Genomic DNA, 22,242 nt, shown 5'->3' on the forward strand with positions numbered 1-22,242 from the left:
TCAACTAGTTACGGACTTCCATCAGTCCACCCATTTAGAAAAGACAAAAACTTGTGAAATTTTAGCCCGCTATGTTGTCATACCATGTCTAACAGCCTTGCCGATGCAAGCTGATGATGGATAACCTGTGCCAGGAATAACCCGGCTGCAAGGAGATAGCCCCTCCCGGAATACAATTAAACGGGACCACACCATTTGAACACCTGGACTTCACTGAGGTAAAGCCAGACTGAGGATACAAATATTTACTGGTGATGGTATGTACCTTTATATCCCACCAGGACCAAGAAAGCAAAGGAAGTGGCCCGAGGCATGCTGAGAGACATTATTGCTAGGTTTGTGTTCCCTCTGAGTATAGGATCACATAATGGACCCCCATTTGTGGCTGTTACTCCAATTGGTTTGCAAAGCAATGACTATCAAATGGAAACTACATGCAGCATATAGACCACAAAGTTCAGGAATGGTTGAGAAAATAAACCGGACCATCAAAGTAACTTTGGCAAAATGGATGCAAGAGAGGTGGGACCCCCTAGATGGATATGCTGCCACTAGGGTTAATGAAGATCAGAATGACACCCCCTCCCCCAACCTGGGGTATTCCCCCTATAAGACAATGTTCGAGAGGCCTCCCCCTCTTATTTGGGAAGTAAAAGGCAATCTATTACAGAAAGGAGGGATGGAGGTGTCGCAGCAACGGAACAATTGGGAAAGGTGATCCATGACCTCACCCCTTATGTTCAAAACAGAATTCCATTTTCTCTAGACACTGCTGTACACCCACACTCACCGGGAGATTTAGTATGAGTAAAGGATTGGAAGCAACAGACTCTGTCCCCCACCTGGAAAGGGCCATACACAATTGTACTAACCACTTCCTCTGCAGTAAAAGTTTGCAGATATTACTCCCTAGATTCACCACACCCGGCTCAAGACAGCAGCAGAGGAAAAGGGACATTGGACCACCCATTCCAACCCAGAGGAGCCACTGAAGACCAGACCTGTCTTCCATTGGCGACCACAGATTCAGGATGGAGCTGCTGAGAATAATTCTGCTGTTCCTGACTGGCATGATGACCGTACCGGGATTGCAAACAGGATACTGTGTTCCTGTCCTAGGCCCACTCATATGCAAACTTCCATAATACTTCTAACTGCCAGGTTTGTGGAGCCATGCCTTTGTCAGAGATGGATGGACTTCCTTGCTGGGTGTCTCCCATATGCAGAGGGGACTTTTTAGCTCCCTCTGCTCATATTTGAGACAGCATTGAGAGGCATTTGCTTCTTTGGTAACTCACAACCTGCCACTTCTTACTTGGCATAACCTGGACTTTAACCAAATTGATCACGACCATGGAGTAACATTTGAGGTAAATGCAAGCCTTACAAAAGCGGCCAAAGCCTATACTTTTTACTTAAAAGAATGAGAATTCAATGGCCAGTAAGAAGGGCCAATCCATCAGGTAATTTGAACAATTTTACCAGATATGGGATGAATATTTTTGGGTGACCCCAGAAAAAAATCAACCGATTGTCCCTGCCCCTATCTGTTGGGAACAAAGGGAACAAAAAGCTGGATTTGCTGACCATTCCATGGATCAAAAAAAAATTGAAATATGTGGGATATTTGTCCTCTGAGAAATGTGAACAATATTAGAGGCCACTTATCACCCGGATTTACCAGCCCACTGGCCTGGCTCAGACTGGAAGTACAACCCTGGGATTAGATGGCACCCCTAACAGCACCCACAAAGGCATCCACCTTTGTGGATCAGACCTATGGCCATGGCTTCCAGTCAGTTGCGTAGGCTGCCTTACATTATGGTTTGCCTTTGCTCCTGAACGTGTTAAGCCACACTTGCGACAAGCCCCAGTAAATTTGCCTTACTTACATGCACGTTGGGTAAGGTCTGTGTTTCAATGCTATATCATCTATCAGTTCAATTCAGTCGCTCATTCATGTCCATCTCTTTGTGACCCCATTGACTGCAGCATGCCAGGCCTCCCTGTCCATCACCAACTCTCAGAGCTTACTCAAGCTCATGTCCATCAAGTAGGTGATGCCATCCAACCATCTCATCCTCTGTCGTCCCCTGCTCCCTCCTTCAATCTTTCCCAGCAACAAGGTGTTTTCAAATGAGTCAGTTCTTGGTATCAGGTGGCCAAAGTATTGTAGTTTCAGCTTCAGCATTAGTCCTTCCAATTAATATTCAGGACTGATTTTCTTTAGGATGGACTGGTTGGATCTCCTTGCTGTCCAACAGACTCTCAAGAGTCTTCTCCAATACCACAGCTCAAAAGCATCAATTCTTCAGTGCTCAGCTTTCTTTATAGTCCAACTCTCACATCCATACATGACTACTGGAAAAAAACAAAGCTTTGACTAGATGGACCTTTCTTGGCAAAGTAGTTACTCTGCTTTTTAATATGCTGTCTAGGTTGGTCATATCTTTTCTTCCAAGGAGCAAGCATCTTTTATTTTCATGGCTGCAGTCACCATCTGCAGTGATTTTGGAGCTCCCCAAAATAAAAGTCTTTCACTGTTTTCATTGTTTCCCCATCTATTTGCCATGAAGTGATGGGACCAGATGTCATGATCTTAGTTTTCTGAATGTTGAGGTTTAAGCCAACTTTTTTCACTCTCCTCTTTCACTTTCATTAAGAGACTCTTATGTTCTCTTTTGCTTTCTATCATGGGGGGGAGGGGTGTCATCTGCATATCTGAGGTTATTGATATTTCTCCCAGAAATCTTGACCCCAACTTGTGCTTCATTCAGTCCAGCATTTCTCATGATGTACTCTGCATATGTTAAATAAGCTGGGTGACAATATACAGCCTTGATGTACTCCTTTCCTGATTTGGAACCAGTCTATTGTTCATGTCCAATTCTAACTGTTGCTTCTTGACGTGGCAAACAGATTTCTCAGGAAGCAGGTCAGGTGGTCTCGTATTCCCATCTCTTTAGGAATTTTCCGGAGTTTGTTGTGATCCACACAATCAAAGGCTTTAGCATAATCAATAAAGCAGAAATATGTTTTTCTGGAACTCTCTTGCTTTTTCAATGATCCAGTGGATGTTGGCAATTTGATCTATGGTTCCTCTGCCTTTTCTAAATCCAGCTTGAACATCAGGAGGTACACTGTTCACATACTGTTGAAGCCTGACTTGGAGAATTTTGAGCATTACTTTGTGTGAGATGAGTGCAATTGTGCACTAGTTTGAACATTCTTTGGCATTGCCTTTCTTTGGAATTGGAATGAAAACTGACCTTTTCCAGTCCTGTGGCCACTGCTGAGTTTTCCAAATTTGCTGGCATATTGAGTAGCACTTTAACAGCATCATCTGTTAGGATTTGAAATAGCTCAACTGTAATTCCATCATCTCCACTAGCTTTGTTCATAGTGAGCTTCCTGAGGCCCACTTGATTTCACACTTCAGGATATCTATCTCAGGTGAGTGATCACACCATCGTGATTATCTGGGTTGTGAAGATCTTTTTTGTACAGTTCTGTGTATTCTTACCACCTCTTCTTAATATCTTCTGCTTCTGTTAGATCCATACCATTTTTGTCCTTTACTGAGCCCATCTTTGCATGAAATGTTCCATTGGTATCTCTAGTTTTCTTGAAGAGATCTCTAGTCTTTCCCATTCTATTGTTTTCCTCCATTTCTTTGCATTGATCACTGAGGAAGGCTTTCTTATCTCTCCTTGCTACTCTTTGGAACTCTGCATTCAAATGAGCATATTTTTCCTTTTCTCCTTTGCCTTTCACTTCTCTTGGAGTAGAAAAAAAATTCCTCTCATGTTATTCTTTAATAAACTCTGTCTGGGCAAGGAAAGGACCCACTGGGCTTGAGCCAAGGAACTATGCATTTGTGTGACACTTCTCAGCTGGGTGGAGCTTACTTTCCTGCTCTCATTGCCCGACTCACCAGCCTGCACAAAAGCCAACTGGCCCCCTAATCAGTCAGCCTGAGCTGAGGTCAGGGTCAGGGTCAGCACGTGCAGCCTCTGCAACAGGGCAGGCCTGCTGCACAGCTAAACCGGTTCAGAAGTCAGGCTTTGCAGTAGACAGAGCAGGGTTCACTCTGGCATTGCTGCTTGCTGGTTGAGTGACTTTGCTCCATTATTCAACTTCTCTCATCCCCAATTGTTTCAGAAAATTGAGGTTTGGTGCGAGGACAGAGGAGCCTGACATGCTGCTGTCCATGGGATCACAAAGAGTCGGACATGACTTAGCAACTGAACAACAAAGCAGAGATAGAAGGAAAGGATGGAGAAGAGAGAGACTTGAGATGGAAGCATTTTGAAAGGAGACTTTTAATGATGGGATGTAAAGGGTGCTGCCCACAGCAAGAAGTCACATCAGAAGTGAGCCAGCAACCCTGCCCTCCACCTTCTCCACCACTTCCTTTTCTCTCCAGGCCCTGCCTCTCCAGTCTATTCCAGTACATTTCTTTCCTGTACCTCGGGGTCACCTGCCTTTGTACCACCAGGAGCTGCTTTCATTTTCTGTTTGTGTAATGATCCCTTCAGTAGAAGATCTTTTAGCCAGATGCTAAAGCAACATTACCAATTCCTGTCTCCAAATACCTGGGACCCAGGGTCTCTTCCCCGCTAGAAATCCTCCAGATCAGATTCCCAGAATAAAACAGGAGTAGCATGGGGCCAGGGAAAGATCACTAGGCTAAAAATCTGAAACCCAGTTATGTTATGACTTTGGATACATCCATTAAAGCATCTTAGCCAAGACTGTCTGCTGCAAAAGGATAAGGAGAAAGGGAGGGGAACTAAATGAGATCTGTGATATTATGAATTCTGAGAAAGCCTAGGCTCTAAAACGGTTGCATTGATAAGGGTAATGAAGTGCCAGAACCTCTCTCCTGACTTATAAAATGTTTTGAAGGTTCTTAGGAAGGAGATTTAGGAGGGAGACGCTATAAGGATCAAAGACGTTCATGGGTGAGGTGACATTTGAAGACACAAACAAATGACCCTGGTGTGCTGCAGTCCGTGGGATCACAAAGAGTCAGACACGTCTTAGCGACTGAACAACAACAAAGTCCCAAACCAGTCACAGTCCTGGCACAGTCCAGAATGGCAATTGAAGAGAGCTTAATGGGACCATTTGCAAAGGTCAGGGAAGAGATAGCAGCAAGGAACGGTGACATACTCTGAGGCCAGTGCAGGAACATCACTAGTGGGTCTGAAGGAGCAAAGGGAGAGTATTTTCCAAGGAGTATCTGTAGCCACAGTAGTCTCCCAGCAGAGCTGTGACTCTAGAGCAGGGAGGCAGCCACTGTCACCTGCTGCCCAGTTGGGACTGAGACCCTGGAGTCTCTGTTATCCCCTTTGGATTTTGCTGTCGTCCCCTCTGGGCAGGTCCCCTCCAGAAACCAGACTGCAAAGACTGCTGAATCTGCCCTCAGAGCTCAGCAGACTGGGAAAAAGTAAGGAGTAGATTGGGGTTGGGGGAGAGTGAGAGAAGTTCAAATAAAGATTAACCGCCCAGACAACTCTTCAAGGATTTGCCATCTAGAAGGATAGCTCAATGTTAATCGATGACCGCAGTGTTGAGTTGATTGGAGTGAGAGCTAATAGAGCCATAGCTAATATTTACCGAGCCTTCTGTGCCAGGCACTGCACCAAGGCTTCACACACACACCCGAGTTCCATCTTCATAGCCTTCCTGCAAAGCCATCACTACAGTTCAACGTGTTTTGTAGAGGAAGCTTAGAGAAATAAATAACACTCCCAGGTTCACACAGCCAGCAAAACAAGTGGATTCAAACATGAATTCAGATGGCATAACCCTAGAAATACTTGCCCTTTTAGCCAAAATGCTGTGCTCCTAGGTCAAGAACACATTTACTACCCACATCTGGGTATCATCTGGGTTTGTGGGCCTTAAAAGCTGACTCAGCCAGAGAGAGGCTCAGATTTGGAAAGGACTTTTGCAGAGCATTTATCCCACTGAAGTTTACTGAGGGTATTAATACTTGGTGACTCATTTGATCTGTGTCTTTCCCAGGTTCTAACTGCTCTAGAACATCATTTTTGTAATTTTACCCACTTTGCCTGCACACCGTGAAAGTTGTCTCCTGATTTTAATAAGAAAATCGCACATTCTCTGACTCCACCCCTACCTGACCTTTCTTCCTAGCACTAGCTCCTGTCCCTGTTGTCCTTTCATCATCTTACAAATCCCTATAGGACTAAAGAAGTGAAAAATGTTTATCAGATACATACTGCATTGAGCTTTCTTTTTCGTTCTGTTTTAACATAAAATTATTTGCCTCCAGCTTGTTCTTCATTCCCAGGTCCCCAAGCCATGTCACTGCCCTATATCCAGTGACCCATGAAATATGGTCAACAAGCCGGCTGAGCTCAAAGGCCTCATGGCAGGTGATATGCGTTCCCAGTAGGCAGTGCTGTGGCGAAACTGACCAACTCAGGTGTGTGCAGGCTGATCTCTAGACTTCGCTTCTCTCCCTGAAAACATCGATATCTTACATCATAAATGTAGAGGGAAGGGGTTCACAGTCCAGAGTTCATCTCCATCATAGACAGTGTCACCATCGGGGCAGGGGCACTGTGACCAGACACATCTACCTGGAGTACTCGGGGTGCCCTGCCAAGGGCAGATCCAGCCCGTGAGTACTCCCCAGCCTCTGCCTGAGCTCCCGCCTGAGAGACCAGGCAGTGGACAATCTTGCTTGGAGCCTGGGTCCAGCCTAGTGTCTGAATCGCAAAGTGATTCAAAGACTGAGTCACCCCAAGGAGCAGAGAAATGTGAGTGCATGAGAATTGGCGGTGGGGAGATAGCCAGCAGGTGTGAGCCGCAGGATTCTGGAAGGCCCAGGCCCTCTGACTCCTCTCTCTACTCCTCTGCTCCTGCCTCCATGCTCAGCACAGGTCTGGCCCACAGCAAACAGTACTCTCTGTTTAGAAATTCAAGCGAGCTTCCTTGCCTCCCAGGCCAGCTCCCTTCTGCCTGCTGCCTTGCTTGGATTCTCTGTTTCTCCCATTAAACCTCCAGGTAGAAAACTATATTCATTCATTCTGCAAAATGGTTGCTGAGAGTCTCCTGTGTTTAAAGTTCCCTGATTTAGAAAACTGTAATACAAGATATTTTACCTAGTGATCCTATCAATATAGAGAGATGAAAACATTTTAAGAGTTATGGACAAAAATAAAGCAGGGACTCAGATGTATCTGTTCTCCCAGACTCCTGAGGGAGAGGTGTGACCCATCTTAAGCCTGGTCCAGTGTCCTTCCTTCATTCCTACCTGTCTCTTCCTCTTCTTGCTCTTACTGGTTGGGAAGCAGCTCATTTGGCAGGGAGCAACCTTTGGGGTGACTGACTTTGCAGCTGAGGTATGAAGGACAGTGAACTTCCTGGTTCCCTCTCCCCGCAAGTGAGGCAGGAGCCCATGGACATCCAACAGCAACAGAAGCAATCCTCTCGGGTCATGAGCTTGGACAAGGATGGGACCCATCTGCACTGCAAAGGGCAGGCCTGTAGCTCTCCCACTGGGAGATGCCAAGTCAGAGTCCCTGAGCACTCACCATTTGCCCAAGGCTGGGACTTCCGTGAAGCCACCGCTGCTGGGCAGAAGGATGCAGGTGAGGATGGTTTTTAAAGGGACAGAGGGCGGTACATGTGTGTAGTTCTCTTTCTTTTAGCCCCTTTGCAAATGGTCTGAATCATTTCTGGAAGTCCTCTTGATCTGTTTTTTGGTTTTTTTTTTCCTTTTTTTTTTTTTGCTCTTGTTTTTTTTTAAAGCACTACTTTGCATTATTTCTTAGGAAATTATTTGTTTAACAAATATTTGCTGCCTCTGTGTAAACCATCCCTGACTGCTTTGTGCTCAACACTAGGGGAAAGAAAGAATGGCCAAGAAAATCTGTGAAAGACTTTCACTGGTTAAAAAAGATGACTGTATGTCTCTTCTAAGGAATACTAATCCTGTCTGGTATTTCTCACATTAAGGATCTCTGATTCCATAGGACTAAGCCATTGCTTATTTTTCTAGATCATTTACAACTTTGTAGAGACACATCGTAATTTATAGAACACTGAGAATAATACAAATTGTTCCTGTCCTTAGTGAGGCAAATGACTTCTCTCTGATAGAGAATATAAGATTTTGGGAATCAAATCCTCATTTAAACCACTTTTGACATTTTTACTGGTTTTCTTATTAAATAATAAGTTAAATAAATTATTTGCACAGTCTTTTTTTTATGTTTACCTTTTAAAAAATTATCCTTTATTAGGACATACAGAGTATTCATTGTAAAGCCATTACCAGTACAAAATAGCTAGGAAATGATACAAAACAGTCCACAATCTAGGGTTAAATTTTATGGAGAAAGGACAAATATATACAAATAAGGAAGTAGGTTTCTGTGAGAAGTAATGAGTAATCAGACAAAACACCATGATGCTTTAGTCTCAGGAAAAATTGCCAGAATCTATTTTGTCAATAAAAATTCTACTGTATCAGGAAGGGTAACAACAACTGATTGTTCATTGTTTCTTTAACCCTCACAGCAATGACATTCATCAGATACTGGGAGGAAATTTGCTTATGGCATTGGCCTTAGGCTGTTATATTTATGTCCAGTTATGACTATGTTCTGGCTTGTATGGGTGGTTTTTATTTTATTAATTTTACTTTTCCTGCACATAAAACGTGTCACTGAATTTGCAAAACCTCTTTGGAAAGGCTCTCTAGTTACATGGACTCCTCTTGCTGATAGAGAAATAAAAGGTTTACACTCTCTTTTTTTTTTTTTTTTGACTCAGTGGTACTTATTGGGCTTCCTGATGACTCAGTGGTAAAGAACCTACCTGCCAATGCAGGAGATGCAGGTGCCATCCATGGCTGGGGAAGATCCCCTGGAGGAGGAAATGACAGCCCACTCCAGTATTTTTGCCTAGGCAATCCCATGGACAGAGGAGCCTGGTAGGCTACAGCCCATCAGGTCTCAAAAGAGTCAGACATGACTTAGAGACTAGACAACAACTAAATAAATAGCATGGCCTGGGTGCTAAGGGATATTTAAAAGAAACACATGCATAAAAGTTCACATAGATAGCCAAGTTCTCTTTTCACAGCTTGCTTGTTCATCTGATGGTACTGATAGCACAGGTAATATTATTGAACTCTCCCCATTATAGTGGAGACATAGGGACACAGGATGCTTGGCTGAAATTACAAGTAGAGTCTGCAGTGGAGGTGGGACTAGTATTCAGGGCTTCTAATTCCCAGCATCATCCACTTCCCTACCAAAAATATACTTCTATTAACAATTGCAAGTAAAGTCAGGGGCTCCCACACTCCTCCCACATTCAGGGTGATTTTACTGGAAGGCATCTATTCTCACGATCTGAGGAAAAGGGGACAATTTCCACCCCTTCCTCCAGACCCCAGTTTTAGTTCCATATTTCAGGAGTGATTTGAACCTCCTTGATTTAACACTTAAAGAATCTGCCTGAGGTGCAGGAGACCTGGGTTCGATCTTAGGGTTGGGAAGATCCCCTGGAAAAGGGAATTACCCACTCCAGTATTCTTGCCTGGAGAATTCCATGGTTAGAGGAGCCTGGCAAGCTATAGTCCTTGGAGTTGCAAAGACACAGACATGACTGAGCAACTAACACACACACACACACACACACACCCCCAGAGCCTTTACACTTACTTGTTGTCATTCCATGCTGACTCTTAAAGTATCTGGGTTTCCCAGCCATCCTGTGGGAGAGAATGGGGCAGAGCTGGAGTCACTCATTCTCCCAGCCAGGCCCCTCTGCTGCTGGTCTGGCCCAGGCATCTCGGGGAGTCCTGCAGCATCCTCTGTGTGCCCCAGCACCCCCAGGCCTTGGCTCTTTCCTGCTTTTTGCTGCAGGAATAATGCTCAGCACTTCCAGTTCAGCCACTGTCTTCCTGAAGGACTTTCCTTGGGTAACAGCTCAGACCTCGCTCCTGCTTGTTCTGGGACTTCTTCTGCTGACTGCTCTTGGTTTCATCTGGAAACTTCGCCGAGAGAAAGATCGAGAATGCTGGATCAAAGGTAAAGGAATCAGAAGACTGAGGCAGTGAGGTCCAAAGAAGACTACGGAAAAGGGATTGGACAGAGGGGAAAGGGGTGGACCAGGACTAAGAGGGCGAAGGGGATTTGAAGTTGAGGTTTTTATATTCAGTCTTTCCTCCCTCAATACCAGCACTCCCACCTCTTTAATTCCCCGATCCTGGGACCCTGACTGTGCCTTGGATTTTCTAGTTGGGGGACAGCTCACTGGACTCACTGCACACATGATGGCAGCAAAGGGCCTCCCACAGACCCTTTCCATGTAAACCTGGCCCTTCTCCTATGAACGGTACTGATTCATTTCTTGTCCTTTTGCAGAGCAACTCCAAAGAGAGCTCCGTAAGTTCCGTACTTCCTCCTCCTACGTGTATGATTTGAGACCCTCTCACGTATCATTGATCTCATGAAGTTTCTTTCTTCTACTTCAGGCTGGAGAAAAGCCCAGAAAGTGGATGGTGAGTAAATTGGAATTTTTATTTTTCATCTAAGGCTCTATCTGTTTTATTTAATAAGTGCCTTTCTCCTTATTCTTTCCTCTGAAGCCTTGCTCATTCTTGCACCATCTGGACTTAAGCCTATAACCCCAATAGCTCTGTTGATATGTCATGGATGCCCCAAAGGTTTTTCAAACCTGTGGCCAACACTGAACTCCATTCTCTTTGCTGTTAATGTGCCCTTTCTCCTCCCCTCCCCTCACCATCCAATGCTACCACCACCCACCCAAGGGGGCTCCTTTCTCTCCTTCCCCCAGGGCAAGTCCTTTTACTCCTTAGCCCAGGACCCTTTCTCAGGCATAGAATACCTCCCCCAATCTTTCTTCTTTTGTCACAGATCCCTGGGAGTAGATTATCAAGACCCTTCTCTCAACAGCAAGCTGCTCTGTTTCCTCAAGAGCTACTGCTGCCCTTTTCCTTTTAAGACTTTTTGTTTAAATAAATATTAGGAAACAGACAAAAAATTTTAAAAAACAACCAGCATAAATAAGACCTTGCCTGTGAAAAGTTTTCCATAGTTTAGAGCTTCAAAGTAAACTTGCTAAGATAGAAATCTGATTACATTCCTCTTAAGCCCCAAACCATCTGTGGTTCCCCATTGCCTTCTGCCATCTTACTGGGGTGGATATTTGTAAATTCTAAAAGGATTTTCAAATTCCTAAGAAAAATTGTCTTAATGTCAATTTTTGTCAAAACTAACACAACCTAAGCAGATTCTACATCACCTGCTTAATATCCTTTTTTTTTTCTGTTAATCAATTATTGTGTGAATGGTTCTAGCTTCTAAGCTAACTGCTGTGTTCATAACTGCATTAGTGACAAAGGAACTGTCTAAAGACAGATTTTAACTTTCATTGCTACATTTTTTAATTGGCTTCCTCAGGACTTTGAAGATTTATTTTCAAAGGAAATTAATTTGTGTCTAATTGAGGTTTTTACATAACTCAATTGAAGAAACACTACATTAAAAGGTAAAATCCGATCTGCAGTTTCTATCCCCGCAATGCAGTCAGCCTTAATGATCCAGTCCAGTTTCTGTTCCATCCCTGGACACTCCCTGACACGCGCCACCCCACACTGGACTGACCACACCACCAGCAGTGCCCCACATGTATCGTTCATTTTCCCACTTCTGTGCCCATTTCCTCTGTCTGCTCATCACATCTGTTGACCCTGTTTGTTCTACTCATTCAGACAAACTGGGATAAGCTCCTTAACCTCTTTGAAGTTCTACTTTTCCCACCTAGAAATTGATTTAATTGCAACTACTACTTTGAACAGATGTTAGGAAATGAGATAAAGGTGAGGACACCCAGAACATTGGTAGCATGTATGTAAGTTCAGTGAACATTAGCTTTGACCCTTCATCACCACATCCTTTTTCCATACCTCTAAAGGTGATGCAACCCCGCAACTCAGAGGAAAAAGAGAAGGGAGGGGGGCAAACTTCCTGCCCCGCCATGTGCACCTGCCCTTTCTGATCTCTAGGCTCCGACTTCAACAGAGCAGGCATCTTTTTCCCTTTCTGAGGCTATTTCTTCGTTCTTGTCCTGGATCACTCACTCTCCAGGTTCCCTCATGGATTCTCTATTCATTTCATTCATTCATTCATCAGCTCAACAAAGATCCACAACTGTTAACTATGTTACTAGTAACTAATAACTAAGTTACTCTTCTAAGTGCCCTAGGTACAGAAATGAACACAACAGAAATATCCCATTCACAAAGAATCTAACTTCTAGTGGAAGAAGATAGAAAAAAAAATGAAATAGTATAATATAAAGTTTGGCATATGATAATTAGTGTTCAGGAGATAACAGAATATTGCATTGGAAGGTGCAGTTTAAAATAAGGTGGTGAATTGTACACCTGTAACAAAATATTGTACATCAACTATACTTCAATTTAAAAAATTATAAAATAGAGTGATGGTGAAGTAGAGGAGTAAGCTGCAGGAATAGCTGAGGGAAAAGCATTCTAAGTAGAGAGAACCACAGTGCCAAAGCCCAGAGTCAGAAACACACTAGTTTGCTTGAAGAGTAGCAAAGGGGCTGGTGTTGCTAGAAGGCAGGGAGTGATCAGGAGAATCAGAGCGGGTAGAATCAGAGGCGTTTGGAGGGCCAGATCACACAGCCTTGAAAGTCATCCATGCTGGCTTTGGCTTTGCTTCTGAGAAAGGAGCCACCGATGGGTTTTGAGCAGAAGGGGAGCTGAACCTGACTTATGTTTTGAGAAGTTACTTTAGATGCTACACTGAGATTGACTTGGTGGCACTAGAGGTAGAGAACGCACCTGCCAATACAGGAGACATAAGAGATGCAGGTTCAATCCCTGGGTCAGGAAGATCCCTGGAGGAGGACATGGCAACCCACACCAGAATTTTGGCTTGGAGAATCCCATGGACAGAGAAGCCTGTCAGGCTATGGTCCATAGGATTGCAGAGAGCTGGACACGACTGGACCAGCTGGGAGCTACCGCAGACATCAAGGGGAGAGATGAGGATGGTTTTTACCAAGGGGGAGTGCTGGAAGTGGTGAGAGGGGCCTCAGTGCTGGATTTATTTTTAAAACAGAGTAAAAATACCCTTGTTGATAGTGTAGTGCAAAAGTAAAGGAGTGGATCAAGGATGACTCCACGGTTTTTAGGCCTCAGTTCAGTTCAGTTCAGTCGCTCAGTCGTGTCTGACTCTTTGTGACCCCATGAATCGCAGCATGCCAGGCCTCCCTGTCCATCACCAACTCCCAGAGTTCACTCAGACTCATGTCCATCGAGTCAGTGATGCCATCCAGCCATCTCATCCTCTGTCGTCCCCTTCTCTTCCTGCCCCCAATCCCTCCCAGCATCAGAGTCTTTTCCAATGAGTCAACTCTTCGCTTGAGGTGGCCAAAGTACTGGAGTTTCAGCTTCAGCATCATTCCCTCCAAAGAAATCCCAGGGCTGATCTCCTTCAAGAAACTATAAAAATGGAATTGCCATTTTTCTGCAACAGGGAAGCCAAAAGAAAACCAGGTAGTCAGGGCAAGGGAGGGGGCAGCACAGAGTCAGAATGTTGAAGGGGGTGTTAGTGATCCAAGTGAAGATGCGGAGTATGCAGTTGGATAATCAGGTGTGCAGTCCATACAGGAGGTCAGGGCTAGAAATATAAGCTATCCTTTCTTCTCCTCTGTATCTTTTTCTTTCTTCTTCTTCTTTTTTTTTTTTTTTGTGACCTTTCATAACTTAAAATGCCTTTTTTAGATTAAAAAATGTTATTAATTGGAGTGTAATACAGTTACAATTAGACTTCCCTGGTGGCTCAGATGGTAAAGCATCTGCTTACAATGCGGGAGACCTGGGTTCAATCCCTGGGTTGGGAAGATCTCCTGGAGAAGGAAATGGCAACCCATTCCAGTATTCTAGCCTGGAAAATCCCATGGATGGTGGAACCTGGTAGGCTACAGTCAGACACGACTGAGCAACTTCACTTCACTCAAACTATGGTGGAAGTAATGAAGTTAATTGTGACCTCCCTCATAGTTATAATATTGTGTTAGTTTCAGGTGTTCAGCATGGTGATTCAGCATTTTTGCAGGTGTTAGTCTATGTCCTCCCCCAGATAAATTAAGTAGCAAGTGTTAGTCTGATGTCCATCCTACAGATGTAGAAATGGAGACTGAATAGTTAATTAAACTGGCTTTGGGTTTCATGGTTAATGAGTTGTGGCCGATAACACATTGGGATCAAGGCAAGAGCTGTGAGCTAATAGTGGATACAGCGCCCAGAGCACATGGGCGGCTCCCCCAGGTAAGGGTACAAAAATAAATAAATAAATAAGTGTGTGGGACTCCCTAATCACAGCAAAAGGTGGCATATTAACCATGAAAAAGACATGTTTCCTGTGGAGACTAGCTAAATGAGAGACAGATTTCCAGGCAGCAGCGGCAGCAGCCGCCACAGCCATCCTAACTCCATGCAGGGCAGTGTATGGAGGTCATGGAAAAGATGCAGGAGATGGGGTCAGGTGCCTGACTGTGCAAATGACTAACACATGATCACAGTGAAGGAAGGAGTGAATCCCTCAGAGTTCTGTTCTTTGTCCAGGACCATGTCCCCTGTGATGGCAGCCTTCTCATGTTTGCATAAGCTGGTGCCTTTCAGCTACTGAAGCACAAAGCCGTCCGGTATGGGGAATGAGTAAAGAGCTCCCAGTGGAGTTGGAATCCATGCTTAGGAACCAAGAAGGGGAAACAGAAGAGTAGATTTTGTCTGGCCTCTTTCCTCCTAGACATTTTCTCTTAGGAATATGAGAGAAGAAGCCTAGACAAGCTCTGGAGATGAGTGATGAGGCTGCCAAGGAGGGAAGGAAAGGCAACCAGAGCAGAGGAAGGGCCAAGAAATGTACGGCTCTTGCCAGGGAGCACTCACCTCTCTTTTTTCTATTGCAGATTGGAAAAAAGCTCAGTCCTATGCTGGTGAGTGACTGTCTAATTCTTACTGTCTCAGGCCCAGGACTCCATAAAAGAAGACCTTAGTGGTCTTTCTCCATCTTCCAGCTCCAAATAGTGGCCTGGCTGGGCAGGCAATGAATGGAGACTCAGGGAAGATACAAGTAACATCAAGATCAAATACTACCAAGTTTCATTTTAGCACCTGCACCTTTTTCCTTTCCAGAAGTTTATACCTTTTTTTTTTTTTTCTTTTCCTTCTTAAAGGGCTCCTCATCTACTTTCTCTCTTGAGTTTCTCTACTACTCATGGCAACCCACTCCAGTAATCTTGCCTGGAGAAGTCCATGGACAGAGGAGTCTGGCAGGCTACAGTCCATGGAGTTGCAAAGAGTCAGGCATGACTGAGCAACTATCACTCAATATCTTCAGCATCATGGACCTGAGGATACAACTAGAAAGGTTTCATTCAAATGACATTCAGTCTCTAGTGCATCTTAGAGGAGATGTGGCAACTCTGTCCACCTAGCTTCTCTCCCCTCGGGGCATCTCATTAGGTAAACACAACAACAGCGTATTACTCCATCTCTTCAGTGTTCAGGACAAATCAAATGCGGATGTGGGAGCTTTGCTAGATTTTGACCTAGGGCCTCACTCTACTCTACATTGAGCCAGCAAATGGCAGAAAAAGGAATGCAAATATTGTGTAAAGGTTTTCTTATTGGTGAGGCCTGGAAGCAGCCGACTCTTCTGCTGGATACCCAAGAGGGACTGGAAAATGTCATCTTGCTATGTACCCAGGAGGAAAAGGAACCAATGTTTGATGAACCCATAAAAGTTTCTCCCATATGACTCTTCTAACCTGTGAGATTCAGGGACAGTCTATTCAAGATGGGTATTCATTTGCTCAGATGTTTTACACAGTTGGCCAAAAATCTCTGGCCAGATAATTCTCCGTGAAATGTCCTGGGATTTCAGGTTGGTAGAGAGGTGTGGCTAGAGGCTGTCCAAGGACCTTCCCCAGCCCTTTATTCTGCCAACATTATTGAGCACCAATTGTGAGGCAGAGTCTGACAATGCTAGACAGTAAGAACACAAAGATGAACAAATATAGTCTTTACTTTTGGGGGTCCTGGTCTTGTAGAGGAGAGAAATATGAAATAAACAGTAATAGTGCAGTGACATGAGAGGGGGTTGTACAAAATGCTGTGGGGGATGAGAGGATGGGGGGTGGTGGTTATGATTAGCCACCCCTGCTCCCAGGGACCCAGAACCTCTGGATTATCTCCTCCTTGTAAGTCTCTGAACTCTCCTAATAGCTCTTTGAAATATGATCTTAAGGACATCCGGGGGAGATGCTTATCACTCCAGCTCTTTTGTGGAGGAAGGAAGGCAACTTCATGGATTAGGAATGGCTTCTTTTCTCCCCACTTCCCAGCCACTGAGGGCCCTGGGATACCGGAGTTGACAGGACATCTGTTCTCTCTCACTCTTTCCACAGCTCATGTGACTCTGGATCCAAATACTGCCTTCTTTGAACTCTTTCTGTCTGAAGATCACCGAAGCGTGAAGCGGAGAAACCTGTGGCAGAATCTTCCTGAAAAACCTGAGAGGTTTTCTTTTGACCCTTGTGTGCTGGGCCACGGGTCCTTCTCTTCGGGGAGACATTACTGGGAAGTGGAAGTGGGCGACAGGACTTACTGGGAGCTGGGGGTTTGCGAGGAAAACGTGGATAGGGCTTGGGGGATTGCAGAGTCACCTCAGAATGGATTCTGGGCTGTGGAACTCTATGCTAATAAGTACCAGGCCCTCACCTCCCCTCGGACTGCTCTCCCACTGAGTGAGCCCCCCAGCCGGGTGGGGGTCTTCTTGGACTATGAAGCTGGGCATGTCTCCTTCTATAGTGTGGCTGATGGGTCCCACATCTACACTTTCCCCCAGGCCTCCTTCTCTGGACCTCTTCGGCCTTTCTTCTGCCTCTGGTTCTACCATCCAACCCCTCTGACCATCTGCCACTGAACCCATCTGTTCCCATCCTTTCTCTCAGTTGAACATACAAGGATGAACCCATCATTGGGACTGAGAAGTCACATTTATGGGGACAATGCCCCCAAGGCTCCAGCTGAGCCCCTCTGACCTTTTCTGCAGATAAAGACTGGAGACAGTTTATAATTCTCCAGAGCTGAGTGGTACGGAGACCAAAAAGGACAATGTAACCCCATAGAATGTTGTCAAGAAAGTCTGGTGTTGCCATCCTAGCTGGAAACTGAAAAAGGAACCCCTAGAGAAACCAGAGACAAGATACCGATGGAAAGACTACCTGGGTGGAGTGTGATCTCTGGTCTTGAACTCCTTGTCTTTAATGTCTGCCTAATAGAACAGCTGGAAGCTGACTCTGGATGGTGCTTGGCTGTTTTCACCCTCTTTTCATACAAAGACTTTATTTCATTTTGACCCATGTACAACCTGGGGAGAGACTAAATAAAGTTCACAGAGAAAAGTCACTTCTCCAGATCACTCTGTTGGTCTGCAAATTGATGGCACCTTCAACATTCTTACATCTAATGCCAATCATAGTGCCTCTAAGAGTCCAATCATTATAAAGTCCAATCCATTCCTTATAAAGCAATTGCAATGATCTGTTCAATGACACTTTTCACCCCAGATCCAAGATTTACTTTTCCAGTTTGTGAATTTGTTTACTGCTCCTTTCCCTAATTATCTTCCTACCTTTAGACTATTTTACATCATCAACAGTTAAGTACATATTAATTTTTCTTCTATGCTTATATAAACACACACACAGAGTTTTTCTAGTGAAAACTGGGCTTTGTTATATAATTGTCCCATGACATGCTTCTCTTACTTAATGCCAAGTCTTGGTGGCTCAGATGGTAAAGCATCTGCCTGCCGTGCAGGAGACCTGGGGTTCAATTTCTGGGTTGGGAAGATCCCTCGGAGAATGGAATAGCAATCCACTCCAGTATTCTTGCCTGGAGAATCCCCATGGACAGAGGAGCCTGGCGGGCTACAGTCCATGGGGTCGCAAAGAGTCAGACAGGACTGAGTGACTAACACAAATCTTAAATACTAATCTTTCATTATTTGCAATCAAGACAGTTTTGTTTTTTCCCTATTACAAATAATGCTACTATAAATATCTTTGTATGTAAATCAATAAAAGTATTCTCAATAGAAGTGTGTTAAATCAATGAATTCTTTCTTGCTCCATTTCATATGTTATTTCTCTCTCAAGACTTTATGTAAAGGTCTGGATAGCAAGTAGATCTGGAGCCTATTTCTCTAGAAACTATAAAGTTAAGAGGACAAAATGCTGTGCTTAGAAACCACTTCTCTGAAGTTCAGCATCTATGCTGAAACTCAAGGCTGCTTCTCTGTGTCAGAGTAGTTTGGACCCCCCAGATAAGAGGGCACTATCTCATTCTTACTGATACGATTTCCAGCAGGAAAGCTTTTTGATAGATGATGAATTTTAAAAATGAAATTTCCCAGTGAGTCAGGAAGCAGGAAGTACTCTGAGAAAGTGGTTGATATGCCCCTTTGCAGTTGTTTTATGACCTTGGGAGAAACACTACTTCTTATTAACTGTCTGTTTTCCCAGCCTGATGACTTGGAGGGCAGATTTTTAAGTCCCTTGGACTCTCTTATCTATAAGAGTGGACTCATTGTACTACTCCCCCAAACTGAGTTTGAATACTAAGAAGCAGAGACCTTTTGCCTCATTGCAAATAAGAAAGCAAGAAGGGTCACCACCAGATCTACTGGAACCATCTGAGAAAATTTGTCAAAAGCTGTCTTGTTGTATCTGCTCAAACCCACACAGTCTGATCCAGAAATATTGCCTCAGTATGTCCCTGTAGTGTTCTATCAGGATGCAAGGTACGTAGGCTTCATTAAGCTGGACTCTGTGAACTTCCTTGAATGGGTCATTTAAGACATCATACCTTGTTGTAGCCACGTGTTCTGGGAAACAAACTCACTCAGAAGGACAATGCAGATAGTGGAGTGCAGTTTATTACACTATTACACTGGCGGGCCCAAGGCAGAGTCTCCTCTTAGCCAAGGACCCTGACCAGTTTTTCTGAAAACCTTATATACCCTAAGTGTACATGCCAAACCCACCTCCCCAAATTCCCTGAAAGTAGTCTAAACAAAGGAAAAGAAAGATACAATCAAAGTTAACCCGTGATTCATATAACTTAAGCCTAGGTAGTTAACAGGGGACAATTATCAATAGGCCTGTGGTCATACCCCAATAAGTATAATTGAATTTATGATTCTATTCAGTTACACAAATAATTAGGGTAGTCTTTTAGGCAGCAGAGAGTCTGGGTACAAACCCTGAGGCTCTTCTGTCCAGGGGGCCTGGTTTTCCAGTTGGTATGTCGTTTCCATAGATATTGGGCGTATAGCTCAAAGTCCACAGTCCGGCCCAAGATGGAGTACTGCTTTCAAGATGGAGCCTGTTCTGTCTGTTTCCTCCTTCATTCCCCACTCTTGATGCTCTTAACTCATAGTATGAGCATCATTCATAGGGATATATTGCACCCTGACTCTCCGACCTCTAATTTGGGAGAATGATATCAACCTTTGGGTTACAAAGTTCATAATACGTTGTAAAATAAAGGGTCCACAAACCAGAACTATCAAGGCAACTATAACAATGGTAAACATAGTTTTTCACCCATCACCCTTCACCCAAGGTAAGACTGAAGTCCAAAAAGGAAGATTATCATCAGATATAACTTTTACCTAACCTTTCATGTCATCTAGGGTAGCTGATATATAGCCAGATAAATCAGGAATATATACACAACATTCAACTTTAATTACAGCACAGGTCCCTCTTTGTACTGAAACTATGGGTAGTCTCAAGATGATACCAGCAAGTCCTTGTAGCAGCAGTTGATTATAGAGCTTCATCTCTTTTTCTTCTTTAAGATGATCTTGGTTTCACAGGGATCAGTGGGGTCCTTTTGTATAGTGCACTCAGCGTCCTCCGGGTCTGCGTGGTATGCTCTCTTCACCCTCACGTGGTGGATCCAGGGAGTGACACCTGCAACTTTAACTGCAGTAGGGCTGGTTATAACAACAGTATATGGACCCTTCTAATGTGGGGCCAAGGAGTCGTGTTTGCAGTCTTTGACCGCACCTGATCCCTGGGTACAAATTCGTGAATCTGTTCCCCAAGGGGGAATGGCACCCTTTCTTGTACAAACTTAGTTACCTGATTTATTACCTTACCCAGCTGTTTCATCTGTTGTGAAATCTCATCTCCCCTTACCTGAGGCAAATTTGTTGACGCCTGTTTTACTATGGGAGGGGGCCTCCCATGCACAATTTTGTACAGAGAAGAGCCATGGGACTGTGGGGTCATCCTGAGTCTGAGCAGAGCCATCGGAAACAAGTCCACCCTGAAACAGTCAGTCTCTAAGATCCACTTGGAGAGTGTCTCTTTAAGTGTCCAGTTGGTTCCTTCCATGATCTCAGAACTCTTGGGCCTATACATTGTAGGTAATTTCCACTTGATGTTTAAAATTTTGCTTACTTGTTATACTAAATCAGCTACGAAAGCCGGGCCATTGTCCGATCCAATGCTGGTCAGTTCGGTTTAGTTCAGACGCTCAGTCATGTCCGACTCTTTGCAACCCCATGAATCACAGCACACCAGGCCTCCCTGTCCATCACCAATTCCCAGAGTTCACTCAGACTCATGTCCATCGAGTTGATGATGCCATCCAGCCATCTCATCCTCTGTCATCCCCTTCTCCTCCTGCCCCCAGTCCCTCCCAGCATCAAGGTCTTTTCTTTTTTTTTTTTTCCAAGGTCTTTTCCAATGAGTCAACACTTTGCATGAGTTGCCCAAAGTATTGGAGTTTCAGCTTCAGCATCAGTCCTTCCAATGAATGCCCAGTACTGATCTCCTTTAGGATGGATTGGTTGGATCTCCCTGCAGTCCAAGGGACTCTCAAGAGTCTTCTCCAACACCACAGTTCAAAAGCATCAAGTCTTCAGGGCTCAGCTTTCTTCACAGTCCAACTCTCACATCCTTACAAAAATCATAGCCTTGACTAGACTGAACTTTGTTGGCAAAGTAATATCTCTGCTTTTCAATATGCTATCTAGGTTGGTCATAACTTTTCTTCCAAGGAGTAAGCATCTTTTAATTTCATGGCTGCAATCACCATCTGCCTGAGGTCAGAGGTGGTGGCCCAGACGAGCTACCGCACGCTCGAGGTCAAGGTGGCGGCCAAGAGTGCCAGGTTACGATGGCACAGGAGCGGCTAAGAGGACCTACCCCATGCCCGAGGTCAGGGTGGCGGCCGAGAGGAGCTACCTCACATCCAAGGAGTGGTGGCTGCATGGGCACAGGAGGGCCGAGAGGAGCTACTCCACGTTAAAGGTCAGGAGGGGTGGCTGTGAGGAGATACCCCTCGTCCAAGGTAAGGAGCAGTGGCTGCACTTTGCTCGGGCAGCTGTGAAGAGATACCCCACATCCAAGGTAAGAGAAACCCAAGTAAGATGGTAGGTGTTGTGAGAGGGCATCAGAGGGCAGACACACTGAAACCATAACTACAGAATATAGCCAATCTGATCAAATGGACCACAGCCTTGTCTAACTCAGTGAAACTAAGCCATGCCCCGTGGGGCCATCCAAGACGGACAGGACATGATGAAGAGGTCTGACAGAATGTGGTCGACTGGAGAATGGAATGGCAAACCACTTCAGTATTCTTGCCTTGAGAACCCCATGAACAATATGAAAAGGCAAAATGGTAGGATAGTGAAAGGGGAACTCCCTGGGTCAGTAGGTGCCCAATATGCTACTGGAGATCAGTGAAGAATAACTCCAGAAGGAATGAAGGGATGGAGCCAAAGCAAAAACAATACCCAGTTGTGGATGCTACTGGTGATAGAAGCAAGGTCCGATGCTGTAAAGAGCAATATTGCATAGGTACCTGGAATGTTAGTTCCATGAATCAAGGCAGATTGGAAGTGGTCAAACAGGAGATGGCAAGAGTAAACGTAGACATTCTAGGAATCAGTGAACTAAAATGGACTGGAATGGATGAATTTAACTCAGATGACCATTATATCTACTACTGCGGGCAGGAATCCCTCAGAAGAAATGGAGTAGCCATCATGGTCAACAAAAGAGTCAGAAATGCAGTACTTGGATGCAATCTCAAAAATGACAGAATGATCT

At 44.6% G+C, this 22,242-nt stretch overlaps 1 protein-coding gene across 4 annotated transcripts; it reads left to right on the plus strand.

Moving 5' to 3' along the window:
• Positions 3,754-17,957, plus strand: LOC102180173 (butyrophilin subfamily 1 member A1). 4 transcript variants are annotated; one of them, XM_018038536.1, is made up of 7 exons: positions 3,754-7,628; positions 9,915-10,079; positions 10,416-10,436; positions 10,526-10,552; positions 15,016-15,042; positions 16,516-16,627; positions 16,956-17,957. In XM_018038536.1, exons 1-7 carry the CDS (start codon positions 7,382-7,384, stop codon positions 17,017-17,019), a joined length of 663 nt encoding a protein of 220 aa, XP_017894025.1. In that variant the 5' UTR covers positions 3,754-7,381; the 3' UTR covers positions 17,020-17,957. The 4 variants fall into 4 exon arrangements, with proteins under 4 accessions (XP_017894025.1, XP_017894024.1, XP_017894023.1 ...); XM_018038535.1 differs by having other exon boundaries at positions 3,754-6,794; positions 7,422-7,628; positions 16,516-17,957; XM_018038534.1 differs by having other exon boundaries at positions 16,516-17,957.

The sequence above is a fragment of the Capra hircus genome, chromosome 23, assembly GCF_001704415.2.
Source record: "Capra hircus breed San Clemente chromosome 23, ASM170441v1, whole genome shotgun sequence".
In the NCBI taxonomy this organism is placed as follows: Eukaryota; Metazoa; Chordata; class Mammalia; order Artiodactyla; family Bovidae; genus Capra; species Capra hircus.

Coding starts and splice junctions, on each gene's coding strand:
- LOC102180173 (XM_018038534.1), top strand. CDS start 7,382: ATGAAGGACAGTGAACTTCCTGGTTCCCTCTCCCCGCAAGTGAGGCAG. Junction 7,629..9,914: donor TGCTGGGCAGAAGGATGCAG/GTGAGGATGGTT, acceptor TTTTTGCTGCAG/GAATAATGCTCAGCACTTCC. Junction 10,437..10,525: donor GCAACTCCAAAGAGAGCTCC/GTAAGTTCCGTA, acceptor CTTCTACTTCAG/GCTGGAGAAAAGCCCAGAAA.